The sequence below is a fragment of the Lepidochelys olivacea genome (genome assembly GCF_965140295.1).
Source record: "Lepidochelys olivacea isolate rLepOli2 genome assembly, chromosome: 1".
Taxonomy (NCBI): Eukaryota; Metazoa; Chordata; order Testudines; family Cheloniidae; genus Lepidochelys; species Lepidochelys olivacea.
Window position 1 is genome coordinate 340,971,216 of NC_140411.1, and position 14,386 is coordinate 340,985,601.

Genomic DNA, 14,386 nt, shown 5'->3' on the forward strand with positions numbered 1-14,386 from the left:
ATTTCGGATCATTAAACCGAAAGCCCTGTTTGACAGCACTGCTACTGGGAAGGACACTGCTACCATCACTATGATAGACATGGCTAAATTTATTTCCACCTTGAGTAAAACAGACCTATAGAAAGGCCTCTGATCCTTGGTATTATTTACTCTGCTCTTCCATGGTTTTTATGAAATGTCCTAGGGCCTAATAGCACTGGCTTGAGTTAAGCGGAGTATGGAGAGGCAAAGTGTAAACATCACCACGTAGCTCTACCAATGCACCTCCGCTTGTTCTGCACTCTATAAAATAATTATTCTATCCTTGGGTTTCTAATGAGCTGTCTTGAATTGTCCAAAGTGATGAATAAAAATAATAGATGATAATACTTAGCAGTTCCACTGCCCTCTGCCAAAGAATCTCAAAGAGCTTTACAAACATTCTTAAGTTCAAGTTTCTCTCTGTCCCTGTGAAGTAGATCAATGCCATTTTCCCTGTTTTACAGATGAGGAAACAGAGACCAAAAGGATAAATGACTTTGCCCAGGATCACATGAAACGTCTGTGTCAGAGCCAGGAATAGTTTTCAGATCTCCTGATTCACATTCTTAATCATAAGACCATCTTTTCCCCCTTCTCGCATTAGTGATTTCATTATTACACATCAGATTTCTTTTCATTAATAACTTTATTTGAATTTGCTTCTCCAGAGGCCACAGTCTAACACAGAGGTGGGCAAACTATGGCCCGCGGGACCGTCCTGCCCGGCCCCTGAGCTCCTGGCCCGGGAGGCTACCGCCGGTCCCTCCCCCACTGTCCCCACTCCCACGCAGCCATGCCTCCGTGCGGGCAGTGGGGCTGCGAGCTCCTGCCGCTCTGAGCGGCATAGTAAGGGGGTGGTGGTGATGGCGCATGCAGTGGTGCAACAGTTGGGTAGGGGCAGTCAGGGGACAGGGAGCGGTTGGGGCAGGGGAGGTCCCACGGGGCAGTCAGGGGACAGTTGGATGGGGCGGAGGTTCTGGGCTGGCCAGGGGTCGGGGAACAGGAGGGGTTGGATAGGGCGTGGGAGTCCTGGGGGGCCTGTCAGAGGGCGGGGGTGTAGATAGGTTGGGGCAGTCAGGGGAGAGGGAGCGGCGGGGGTTGGACAAGGGGTGGGGTCCGGGGGGGGCAGTTTGGGGTAGGGGGGTCCCAGGAGGGGGCAGTCAGAGGACAAGGAGCCAGGGGGTTGGATGGGTCGGGGCTTCTGAGGGGGACAGTCGGGGCGGGAAGTGGGAGGGGGCAAATAGGGGGCAGGGGCCAGGCTGTTTGGGGGGGCACAGCCTTCCCTACCCGGCCCTCCATACAGTTTCGTACCCCATGTGGCCCTCTGGCCAAAAAGTTTGCCCACCCCTGGTCTAACACATTATCCCACTGTGCCGCCCAGTCTCCGTGAACTGGCTTTTTAGTTATCCAAAGATTTTGGGGTCTTCCTAGTTGCTGAATCTTCCTGTTCCCAAGAGAGAAATTTTTAATTGAAAGAAAGTCACTTAGGGATAGGTTGTGGCTGGCTGTACTTCCTAAAGGATTGCCTCTTACCATTGGCCACATCAGAGTCCACTTCTCAAACCTGTTTCCTTTCAGCTACTATAATCTCAACCATTTGTGTAAACACATGATCAAATCTGCATTTGTCTTCAGTGCCCTTTTCTAACTCATTCATGGCTTGTACCTAGCTCCACTTGTGCTTTAGAAGGCTAGCATCAATTCCACAAGCACGTATCATTGGTTTCCAGCTTTTATGGGCAATTATACCATTTCACGCGACTGAGAGCTTGGTTTTACCGGCCAGTGATTCTATATCCCATTAAATTGCTCATGGTCTAGCCCTGACATGGGACACAGAGGGTTCCAAACCAAATTTTCATGACTACATGCTCCATGACAGGTTAGAGTGGAAACAACTGAATGGGAGATGGGTTAGTGGGAGCATACCTGGGCCTGGAAGCAGCATATTGTCAATACAGATAGGGGATGCCTCTAGTTACAGTATCAAAAGAGTTAACTACCATTAGTGCCACAAGTACCAGAGGCTGATAATCAGTGTCATAGTATTTCTCAAGAGAGAAAGAGGTGTCACTCACATCACAGCATATGAGAAAGCAGTGCCCTCTCTGAATCTCACTGCAAAACGTTTCTTTCAAACACACACACACAAACATACATATATATATTTGCACATGGAATATCTGTATGTGTGTGTGTATATATATCTATATCTATCTATATATCTAATCTATCTATAGATATAGACACACACACACAGAGACAGATATTCCATGTGCAAACACTCTCCATGCAATCTGTGGAAACATTCACAAATAACGAGATTTTGAACCAAATCCACCCTCGTATAAATCCATGGGAATCAAATTTGGTCCTTGGTTGTGTACTCACCAATAATACTTCACATGTCACATGCAAATAGGATTTGCATTCATGTCATTTGAAAATACCTGTTAGGAAAATCTAAAGCCATCATCCATAATCTAGCAAGTATTGCTAAATGCGTGATGGTATGATTCCCACATGCTGTCAAGAGGTGAAACCACATAGGGGGCTTACTGTGGATCAGTCTTGGTGAAGGAATGTTATCTTTTCGAGTGTGCCAGTTTGCTTGGGTTCTGAGTACATGTGAAAAGAGGTGGCATGCAACACTCTACCCTTGATGCTGTAAGCTTATATGCCCCACAAAATACATTCAGTATGTACCAAGGATAAGAACATTAATGATATTAACAATGTCTAATATTAATGAGACCAGATCTGTCATGAGTGCCATTTTCAATGGCTCGGTTTGATAGAAACAAAAAGCATATGTTGCTTCAAATTCTGACAAGGGGCAGTTCTGGATTTGCTTAGTTTTGCTAAACTGCCCTTGAAACACATTTACTGGGAAGGTTTTTTTGTTTGGTTTTCTAGCATTTTTGTCCTTGCCAGAAGCAAGACCTGTCCTACACAAGGCCCCATGCAAGCGCTCACCACAATTTCACAGACATCAATTAACCCTCTCCACCCCTGCCTCCCATCAATGACAATCAGAGCTCAAGTAATAAAATGACTGATGAGCAGCTAGATAACAGTGACAAAAAGGACATCATGCAGAGCATCAGAGTGAGCAAGTGATACTGAGGAGGACATCCATTCCTGTGGGTACATTATGATGGCTAATGAATTAGAGACTGGTGGTGACCAAATAGATTCCTTGCATTGTAGGCTAGATGCAAGGAACAGCAGCAGCTAAAAAAAACTAGGCGGGGGGTGGGGGGGAAGATGCAGCCAGATGAATCTCTTCCAATGAAGGCAAAAGTGAAGTCATTGTAACAGAAACAGTGCAGAAGGGATTGTTGTTCTGCAGAAGAAGCTTGATTGTGATTGGCTACTGTGGTTGATAATGAGGATGAAGGTTCTGATTAACGACTGACATCTTCTTTTTAGCTGGAAATGTCAGTGCTTGTTTTACACCACATGGGAGAAATTTACATGCTCTAGTACTACAGATGACTGAGCCATCCTCACATACTTGCAAATTTAAAACCAAGAAATTGGTTTTAATTTTTAAGCAAATATGCAGCTCCCTGGTCAAAGAAGGTGTCCTATTCTGACTCTATAACTAATAGAAAAGTTACAGCAAATGCATGTTTGTTAATAAACTAATTCCTGAATTATATCTTGTGCTGAGGTGCTGTACCTGTTTTCACGGGTTTATGTTTTTGGTTTCTGAAATCAAAAGGAGCCTTTCGTGTAACCAAAACCAATCTCCAGAATCCATTCTGACTATCTAGCACAGGTCCTAAAATTCCACATGTCCTGCAAAAAAAGGAGTCTTTTTTTCCCCCCCAGGAACTCAACAGAATCCACCTTGGAGGGCAAGATTAGTGAAATCTTAAGGCTAAAGGACTGTATATATGTAGGGCCCTACCAAATTCATGATCCATTTTGGTCCATTTAATGAGCATAGGATTTTAAAAATAGTAATTTTCATGATTTCAGATATTTTAATCTGAAATGTCACAGTGTTGTAATTGTAGGGGTCCTGACCCAAAAAGGAGTTATGTGTGGGGGGGGGGTTGCGGTGCTGCTATCCTTACTTCTGCGCTGCTGCAGGCGGCAGAGCTGCCTTCAGAGTTGGGCAGCTGGAGAGCAGCTGGTTGGGAGCCCAGCTCTGAAGGCAGAGTCGCCGCCAGCAGCAGCGCAGGAGTAAGGGGGCAGGGTACGGCATTGCCACCCTGACTTCTGTGCTGCTGCGGCTGCCTTCAGAGTTGGGCGCCCGGCCAACAGCCCCCGCTCTCCAGGCACCCAGCTCTGAAGGCAGCAGTGCAGAAGTGAGAGTGGCCATACTACGACCCCCCTAAAATAACCTTGCGGCCCCGCTGCAACTCCCTTTTCAGTCAGGACCCCAATTTGAGAAATGCTGGTCTCCCCCCATGAAATCTATATAGTATAGGGTAAAAGCACACAAAAGACCAGATTTCATGGGGTGAGACCAGATTTCACGGTCTGCAACGTGTTTTTCCATGGCCATGAATTTGGTAGGGCCCTATATATACAGGTATATGCAAAGAATGGAAGTTGATCAGCTTTACCCGCTGTTTTGCATATTTGTTAAAAGTAACAATCTGTTTATAATTGATATTTTTCCTACAGTGATTACTGGGGAAGGCTGTCCACCACAGCAATAAATACTCACTGTTTACGGTACCTGCTAGTGCATTAATATTATTCAGTCCAACAGTGGCTCCAGCCAATCCTTGGAGAGTACCCAGAGAAGTCAAAGAATTCATGGCCGCACCAGCCGTGGAATTAGCAGTTGACGCAGCCACTAAAAGGGGAGAGAGTAGGGCAATATTAATTAAAGTAAACAGAACTTGAAACGTATCAGTCACAAAACATCATGCACCGATTCTAATCTTAATAACTGGCCTCCTTGCAAAAATGTAAGGAATCAGACCAACACTGAAACCTTTCTCAGTAAGTTCCTGTATTGGCTGCTGATGGAAAGCACGGCTGAATTTTTTAGCGATGTGGATTTGATAGTGAAATTTAAGTAATTTGGCTTTCTTTGCAGAAACACTAAATCTGTGAACAGTTAAAAAACATCTCTCACATTCTCAAAAGTGTATCAATAAAGCACTAAGAGCTGATCAACGTGCCAGAGAGCCTGCCCCTTCTTAACATGGTTGTTAAGCAACCATATGTTACTCATAGGGCTTGGTATTGATATCTGAGATTTGGCCAGTTCCTGTTCTGGGCTCAAGCAAAACCTGAATTGTTCTGTCCTAAGTGAGATACCATCATGGCATTGTATCTTTAGGGCATCATATAAATGGAATATAAAGCACTGAAATATAAAATTTTAAAAAAATAACTAACAAAATACCAAATGCAATTCATTTTTCTGTTGGCTTCCACTGTAGTTTCTAGGTAGGTACTTCTGTGGCCCCACATCAGCACAGTATCCAAGCACACTACAAATATGAAATGTATTTATCCCCTTTGAGGGAAGGAAGTATTATCATTGCCATTTCAGAAGGGGAACTGAGGCACAGAAAGATTAAGGGAGATGTTCAAGGCTACACATAGAATCTGTGGCAGCCGTAGGATTTAGAGCCATATCTCCTTAGTCCCAGTATAGTGCATCCATAGCAAGACCATCTTTCCTCTATAGCAGCGTTATCTGAAATGGCAACATCTTATTTTAAATTGAACATTTTAGTTGTGCTGCGGTGAAATAGACACGAATGCTTTCTGTCCCTAATCCTCTTCATCCTTTCTGGGGCCGTCTCTTCCATCAGAGGCGCCCAGCTGGGCAGTGAATACCCAAGAAGTTAAAGTTTCTAGGCTGATAGGATGCAACAAAGAGAGTGGAAGACAATTTTATCAAAGAAGGAGTAGGAGAGTCCAAATAAAATAAATATTTAACGGAGTCCAAATAAAGTGCAATTCCTCCCCACTTTAAACAAAGTCATACCTATCTATCTACCTAGCTCTCCACAACTCCAAGACACCCTTAAACTTCCTTGCACCCTGATCTAAAGGTCAACAAATTTGAAGAGTCAACAAGCCTTCTGGCCTTTGCAATGCAGATGCTGTTAGCTTGAGAGCCCTCACTGATCTTAAACCAGGGGCGGGCAAACTTTTTGGCCTGAGGGCTGCATTGGGTTTCTGAAATTGTTTGGAGGGCCAGTTAAGGGGAGGCTGTGCCTCCCCAAACAGCCAGGCATGGCCTGACACCCACCCCATATCCGACCGTCCTGCTTCTTGCCCCCTGATGGCCCCCCCTAGGACTCCTGCCCCATCCAAGCCCCCCTGCTCTCAGTTCCCTGGACCCCCCACCCCTAACTCCCCCCCACCGCCCCATCCAATCCTTCCCCTCCTTCCTGACTGCCCCCCCCCGGACCCCTGCTGCATCCAACCACCCCTGGACCCTTCGCCCCTAACTGCCCCCCGCCCCTAACTGCCCACCACTTCATTCAACCCCCCTCTCTCCTTCCTGACTGCCCCCCCGGAACCCCTGCCCCATTCAACCACCCCAGACCCCTCGCCCCTAACTGCCCCTGCCCCTAACTGCCCCCCACCACCTCATTCAATCCCTCCTCTCCTTCCTGACTGCCCCCCCGGGACCCCTGTCTCCATTCAACCCCTGTTCCCCACCCTCTGACAGCCCCAACCCCTATCCACACCCCTGACCACCCCCCAAACTCCCCTGCCCTCTATCCAACCCCCCATCCCCTGCTCCCTACCCCCTTACCTTGCTGCCTGGAGCTCCGGTGGCTGGCGGCGCAGCTGTACCAGGAAAGGCAGCCTCGCCACGCAGCACAGAGCACCGGGTCAGGCCAGGCTCTGAAGCCCCGCTGCCCAGAGCATTGCGCCGCATGGCGGCGTGGCTGTAGGGGAGGTGGGACAGCCTCCCAGGACAGGAGCTCAGGGGCTGGGCAGGACAGTTTGCCCACCTCTGTCTTAAACCCTGCTGTCTTGTGTGTGTGTGTGTAGTGGAGACCACTGATTTCTCAGTCAGCCAGGATCCAAGGTACGTAAAGCCTTGTAGGCTGAAGTCTAATTGTATCCAGAAGCAAATAAGGAGTCTGTACAGTGGCTAAATGAGTGGTGTAATAAGCTCCCTGTGGCTAATGCTATCCGGTGGGCAGCTGCATGTTACATCAGCAATTCGTTTTATTAAGAACAAAATTAGATATGAACCTCAAATCATAAAATTTAAGATTAAAACTCCCCATGTGTGAGAGATTAATGAGCAGATGGGTTGCTAACACATCCTTGTGAATGAGGAAGGCAGTCCAAATCCTTCTCTTCCATTCTGGTGACTGGTGTCAGATCTACACAACTCAAATAGATGGTCAGTGACTGACCAAACTCTGGGGCCAAATTTAAGTGCGTGTTCTTGGGTTCAAGTTTCGGTATTCTATCAGTCAACACTGATCATGCTCCTCAGATTTTCTCATTAATTTGAATTTAGAGTTCACATTATCCTAGTTTGACTGAATATTCAGGTGACTCAGAACTATTATAAAAATGCGATAGAGGGCACCGAAGCAGCCCAGAAATCAGTGGTCTCATGTTGCAATTATTTTTACTGCCTTGCAATGATCTGCACTGCAAACCTGATGGGAGGAATTAGCCATGAGACATGTCAGATACACTTGAGGGTCTTTCCTGTTTTGCCGACTGCTACTTTGAGGGGCGTAGGATTAAAGATTTTACATGCACACAATATAATTTGAGTATGGAGTAAAGAGCAGGAAGGAGGACAGCCCAGTGGTCCGGGCACTAGGTTGGGACCTGGGAAACCCAGATTCAATTCCCTGCTCTGCCACAGACTTCCTGTGTGAGCCTGGGGCAACTCAGTCTCTGCATCCCAGCTCCCCAGCTGTAAAATGGAGCTTAGAGAATTTGTGGACTTCAACAGAGTGTTGTGGGGCTAAATATACTAAAGAGTGTGAGATACTATGGCAACAGGGGCCGCATAAGTACCATAGGTAAAAAAAATAGCTGAAAAAATTTCTGCAACACGCTCGACACCACCGGTAAATGAAACATTGTATTACTTACAGAACACAAAAATGTAATAAAGGAAAAGGTAAAATACCATGGAAGCTTTACGTATAGAAGCCTGTTATCTCAACTCTGATTTCTCCTACCTGTGGAGTACACTGAAATTGGTCTCAAGCTAAGGATTACAGGAGCTTATCCTGTCTCTTCCCTCTTTTCCTTCAGTTGAAATGACCTTGCTTTAGAAATGTAACGTATGATGAATACACAGAAAAAAAATCACACAGTTTGTGGTAAAGTTAGAATACTGTGCCATTCATTTGGGAAACCAGCAAAACTCTCGAGGAACAAAGAAGCAGCTTGTGTTCTAGCCAGGTGAATATTGGGTGATTGTGAACTAATGGTAGGAGAATAGGGCTGCCCTCAGACTATGACTGAATTTTTTCATATTTTTTAAAGGGCTGGATCCATTTTATAACCATTTGTAACATGACAGACAAGATTCTATTGCTTAGAGGCATTTCTACAGCACTCATCACTGTGATACCAGTCACTGGAAAAATTGGATGTCTCTTTCTAGAAGACACGCACTAGCTCAGTGTTTCTCAATCTTTTTCATACCAGGGACTGGCTTGCTGCCTTCCTAAACTGTGTCATGGAGATCTCAGGGACCCATGCTGGACCACGGACCAGTTGTTGAGAAACACTGCATTAGCTCCTCCATAAGTTATTGGGATCATTGCAGGAATTTCTGGGTGAAATTCTATGGCCTGCTTTAGAGGCCAGACTACATCAGCATAATGGTGACGTCTGATCTTAAAAATTATGAAAATATGAAGAACTATCTGAGCTACCAGCTGAAAGATCCAGTTGCACTTTTAAGACTAGGGGTTGTACTTGAATCCTGGGCCAAATTTTCCCCAGTTCCCAATGCTGTACTCTGTTCCAGTTGCCTGCTGCCCTCTCCCCAGGAGGGGCCTGCATTGCTCCTCTATAGAGAGTTTGTAGATCACTTTGGGACCTCTTCGGAATGAAAGGTTCTATATGTGAAAGATAAGAAGGTCAAGATGATTGTTCTCCCATTACAGCCTCTGCTCTTTGGTTCATACTCCCCTCCTTGCACCTCATGCTGGGAACCATTTCTCTGATCCAGTATCTCATGCAACTATTTGCTCTCCCTCCTATTACCTCATTCCCATCCCCATTCTTTTCAATGGATACCCATGCAAATGAATAAAATCAAAGTTATCATGAAAGTGTGAACCAGGATGGGGGCATGTCATATCCAGATTAGATATGTGTGTGTGTGTGTGTGCAGTCAAGACTAGTGAGGTCTTGTGTCACCATCTGCCTTAATATTATTGACCAGTGAGTTATTAGTTTTCAAATGACATCGCACAAGGCATATTTTGTACAAAGAGTATTACAATAGAGTGGAGGGTGTGAATATAGGGGTGCATTCAGTCACCGGGCATGTCACCAAAAGGAGTAACCACCTTATCTGATTGTCCCAGCCTTACCTGCTGTTTTACCAGGACATATTGAATTTAAGGCTTGGATCCTGTTCCCTTTGAAATCAGTGGGAGATTTGCCATCAACTTTAGTGGGAATAGGATCTGGACCTCAGACTGCATGCTCTTTGGGTCAGGGGCCAGGCCCATCTTTGAAGTGCAAGGCACCAGTCACACCTATAGCTGTGTTCAAATAATAATTATGATTTCACAGAAGGCCAGAAGGAACCAACACATTGATCTAATCTGCCCTTCTGTGTTAACACAGGCCACAGGTTTCACCCAGTTGTTTTCTGCAACAAGCCCAGCAACTGGTATAACCTCTTAGGGCTAGGATTTTTGAAGGAGCCTAAAGAAGTAAAGTTTAAATGGAATCTGGGCACCCATCTCCCTTAAACTCCTTTGGAAATGCCAGCCTAGCAAGACATCCAATCCTGATGTAAAGACCCTCAGATACTACAAACTGGCGAAGCCCCACTGAGGTCAATGGAGCGATGACAATTTACATAAGGCTGACACTCAGAGCTCAGGGATGGTGAGGTCTGTAGCTATGCAAGTGAAGTCAGTGATATGTGTAATATTACTTACACCCTGTTCTGCATTGTCTGAGCACTGCACAACCAGTCAGTGCTTTGGGCAAAGGGAGTATGGTGATATGGAGCACAGAAAGAATGACAGTGCTGTATGAAAATGTATTGGGTAATCTTGCGGTGAAGTTACTGGACTCGAAGTCAAAAGAGCTAGTTTCATTTCCCAACTCTGCCATAGATATTCTGTGTGACCCTGGGCAAGTCACCTAATCTGTCTCAGTTCCCCATCTGTAAAATGGGGATACTAATATTTCCTTTCTCCTACCTTTTGTCAAGCTTGTTTCCTTAGACTGTACTATCTTTGGGTTAGGGACTCTTTCCTCCTATGTGTATTTTGTCATACAGCCTAGAACAATGAGGCCATGATCCTGGCTGGGCCCTTAGGAGTGACTGTAACACAAGTGATAAAATTAGAACCGTATTCCTGAGTCTGACACAGATTCATCGGGAATGCTCTTGTGCAACTCACAACCTCTTGTGCCCCAAGTTCCTCGTCTATAAGCTGACTCCCGTTATCTGCCTCCAAGGGCTGCTGTGAGAATCCGTTAATGCTCATAAAGTACTTTGCAATGAACTAAAGTGCTGAATAAATGCTAATTATCATCATTGTTCTGGATGAAAGGACCCGTTAGATCATGCAGCCCACAACTGTGCACTGGCAGGAAGACGAACTGGATGATCTAATAGACCTTTTCCATCTTCACTCTCTGTGATAAATGTCAGATTATAATGGTCTCCGATGACTTCTTAGTGAAGAGACATCCCACGGAAAAGGCACATCCCTAGGAGGCTGCATACCATATGCTTAAAGGTTGTCACTGACGTCCCACCTTTTCTTGGGCAACGTGCTGGGTTCCAAAAGACTGGAGCAGATGTCTGGTAACAGGACCACAAAAATAACCCGATGACGGCTTGGTCCAAGGCATAAAAACCAAACAGCAACATTCCAGATGGTGGTTTCTATGATTTTTAAGTGGGATTTATTTCTTTTTAACATTATTGTATTTGTTTGAGGTAACCCTATTTAACACCCCCACCTCCCCCAGCCTTGGTTTAAAAAGAAGGAACGTTTGTGCTCTTGTTGTAAGTGTCAGAGTATGTAAGCAACATAAGGGCAGAATTCTCCTCTCCAAGCCTCAGCGAGGGCCTCCTAGCTGCATAGAGGCTCTCGCTATAGCACATCCTCCACGAGTTCCACATATCTGCAGAGAGCAAAATATAGGAGTCAAGATCCACTGGGCCAGATCCTGCTTTGTCCCAAGGCTGCTTTGTGATGCTCCAGTGTTTCAAAGCAGCCACAATTCTGATTTAGTCAGCAATTTAAGGATTCTTCCTACCCAAGGGACATACAGTATCAGCTGCTGCACCACCCTAAGCCCAGGACAGGGGCATGACCTGGGGTATGGATTGGTCATCTCTGTGTGCTGGTGATCTCTGACAGCTTGCAGTGATGGCCAGCTTGCATCCTAGTCTCCACTGTACAGTTCTGAAAGCCGTGCTTTGCTGCAAGAGATCCATCCATTTATCCATCTGATGCACTGGGAAATAATTCTGATCACATTTTTTTTTTTAAAAAGGTCTGTGGAATTGGTGTCTGTTTTGGTGCTTTCTTCATAAAGATTCATGTCAGTAACTGGGTTAAGAGCACTTGAATTCACTGTGCACGCAACCTTTCCCTTAGTGCTGTTTAGACAGTTCTCAGTTATGTTCCCCATGACAGCCTGTGTTTTACAAGTCAATACAGGCAGAGGCAGCTTGACACTGGTGATTTTGTTTTCTGGAGACTGCACCTTTTCCATTTCTAAGAATCCTGCCTGGAGACAGCAGCCAGTTTGTTCTCTCATCCTCTGCAGCCAGTTCCAGAGGATGTGCATATGCTCACCAACAAACCCCCAATGCTTGCTCACAGAGACTTCAATTTTGTTCTTTCTTGGTGTTTTTCTTAACAGAATGTTACCGTAATTTTAGGCTCAGCTTCACCCCTGCAAGCATGTACAGATTTCCAGCCTAGGCTCACTCTTGCTCTGGGAAAGTCTCCTCTTCTCAAAGCTACCAAGACAGACTCTTGTTTTCCTTCCCTTCTTGAGTCCTTGATCTTCCTCCTCAGGCAGCCCTCAACTGTGAGTCTGTCTCTGACTCACCACTGCATCCACAGCCCCCTCTGACTTCAGGGAGCAGATTGCATGGGATCCTGATTTAATCTGTTCCTGACTAAAAAAAAGTGTAAGAGCAGTGCAGTAATTTCCAGTTGAGTGCAAGTCATATGCGAAGACCCTAGGCTACATCAGAATGAGCGTGGGTTAGTGGAGCACCTCCTGGATTGGGAGTCTACAGAGCTGGGTTCTGGTCTCAACTCTGCCAGTGACGTTCCAGGTGACCTTGGGCAACCATTTCACCAAGGTGTGCGTCCGTTTCCATTCTTACCCTCTCCTTGGTTTGTGTATTTAGAGTGTCAGATCAGCTGGGCATGTCTTCACTGCAGTGGTGGCTTGACCCATTTCAAGACTGCCTGGCTAGAGTCAGAGACGCCACACTGCAGAGCAGCACAGAGTGACTGGGTTAGCAGTGCAGAGTATCTGAGTCCACACTGCATTATTAGCTCAACCACCAGCAGCACCTGAGTTTCAACCCACCCTCCCTAAAGGGCCAGCTAGCTTGGGTTTAAAGTCCTGCTTAACTGGAGGCTAGAGATTTTTGTGTATGCACAGGAGTTGGGTTAGGGGCAACACTGGAATTATATACCTTGAGCTAACAACACAGTGAAGACAAGCCCTCTGTATTTGTACAGCACCTTGCACAGTGGGGTCCTGAGCTCGGCTACTGCTGCTAGGTGCTACTGTAGTGAAAATAAATAAGAATAATACAGAAATATGTATATGTTGTTTTTCTAATAAAGTATCTAACAGCTCCCCAGTCAGCGATAAAGAAGGAAGAGAAGATGCGCAGTGGGGTGGAAGTAAGGACCAAAAGTTCTTTAAAAATCTAAGAAGGCTAATTCCAGGGAATGGAATTTACAAGTTCCCCCAGAAAGTCCCTTGAGTGAAAAATATCCTTTAATCCCTCGCTTGGTACAAGAAGGAGGGCAAAGCTAAACAAGAGACTGGCTTTAAGGATAATCAAGCTAAGGCAGAGTTCTCCATTGTCATTTTACTCTTTAGCTTGTAAAACAATGGTAACTAGGTTGGTCTCTCTCAAATGTTATGTGAAGGTAATGAATTTTATTGCTGGCAAAAGCAAGAGATGAAGGACACTGGCCAGAATTTTACATTGTTGGACAGACTCTAAACAAACCTTCCCACTCAACTGTGATTGGCGACATACCCTGGTCTTTCAGTCCCAGCCCTCTCCTGAAGATAGAGACTAATTTCACTGAATTGTGGGCAGTTTCTTATGCAGCATGGGACTTATACCATCCAACTGACATTATTTAGGATCAGTGCTAAACTGACCTGAAGCATCCAAACCAACTCTCTCTACATAACCCCACCAACATAGCTACTGACAGCGACTGGCTGGTTTTCAAGAAGGTGTGACCAATGACTCACTTCTAATGCATCTGTTAAATGTCTGCCATGTAAGCAATGAGCAACTGAAGTGCAGCGATGCTGTAGTTTATTAAAGAAAAATTCTAAACATGAGGGTTGAGGGGGGAAGGAGGAAACTGTTCGAGTCAATCGAACAGCCCACATAACACTGCATGGTGGGATTTGCGGTAGTATTTCTGTCTGAAATGAGCGCACATGACAGATTCTGACTGCATAAGGAACGTTCTAAAAGGGAAGAATAATTAAGCAATGTCAGAGGCATCATCTTTATTAGATAATCACAACCCGGGGCATTAACAAACTTTGAGCGTCTCTTATCCCATGGGGTCTAATTATTCTGTGATAATAACCACACCTCCAAGTTTTAATTTATTCCTGTAAAGATTTTTTTTTGGTGGGGTGAGGAAAATGGGGGGTATATTCAATATCTGTGCTGGAGGAAGATGCAGTTGGCCTTTCAAAAGGGCTCATAAGTATTCTAATCTAACTAGCGCATGCAAATGGCATTAAATCGTCTGCCCTTTATGGTGATCTCCAGCAAATCAGAAGATTCACTCCCATCCAAACTGGTGGTGCTATAGTCTGTATCATGAGTATAGGTAGGCACGCACCAATTCAATTCTGTGTTCTGGGGCAACTTCTGGCAAGAGGGTTTTCTTGGGTTAGAGAGGCTGGCTTTCTGTCAGGCTGTCTAATTAACATGCCGTTGATGGGCTGA

General features: G+C 45.4%; 1 protein-coding gene across 18 annotated transcripts in view; it reads right to left on the reverse strand.

Annotated features, from left to right (window-relative positions):
• Positions 1-14,386, reverse strand: part of CELF2 (CUGBP Elav-like family member 2) — a 701,166-nt gene that overhangs the window by 17,045 nt on the left and 669,735 nt on the right. For 13 of the 18 annotated variants that reach the window (XM_084628178.1, XM_084628174.1, XM_084628177.1 and 10 more), the window contains one exon: positions 4,706-4,837. In XM_084628178.1, coding sequence (XP_084484304.1) covers positions 4,706-4,837 — 132 coding nt within the window. The remainder of the gene's footprint in view (positions 1-4,705; positions 4,838-14,386) is intronic. The other 5 variants (XM_084628169.1, XM_084628173.1, XM_084628165.1 and 2 more) reach the window with 1 other exon arrangement.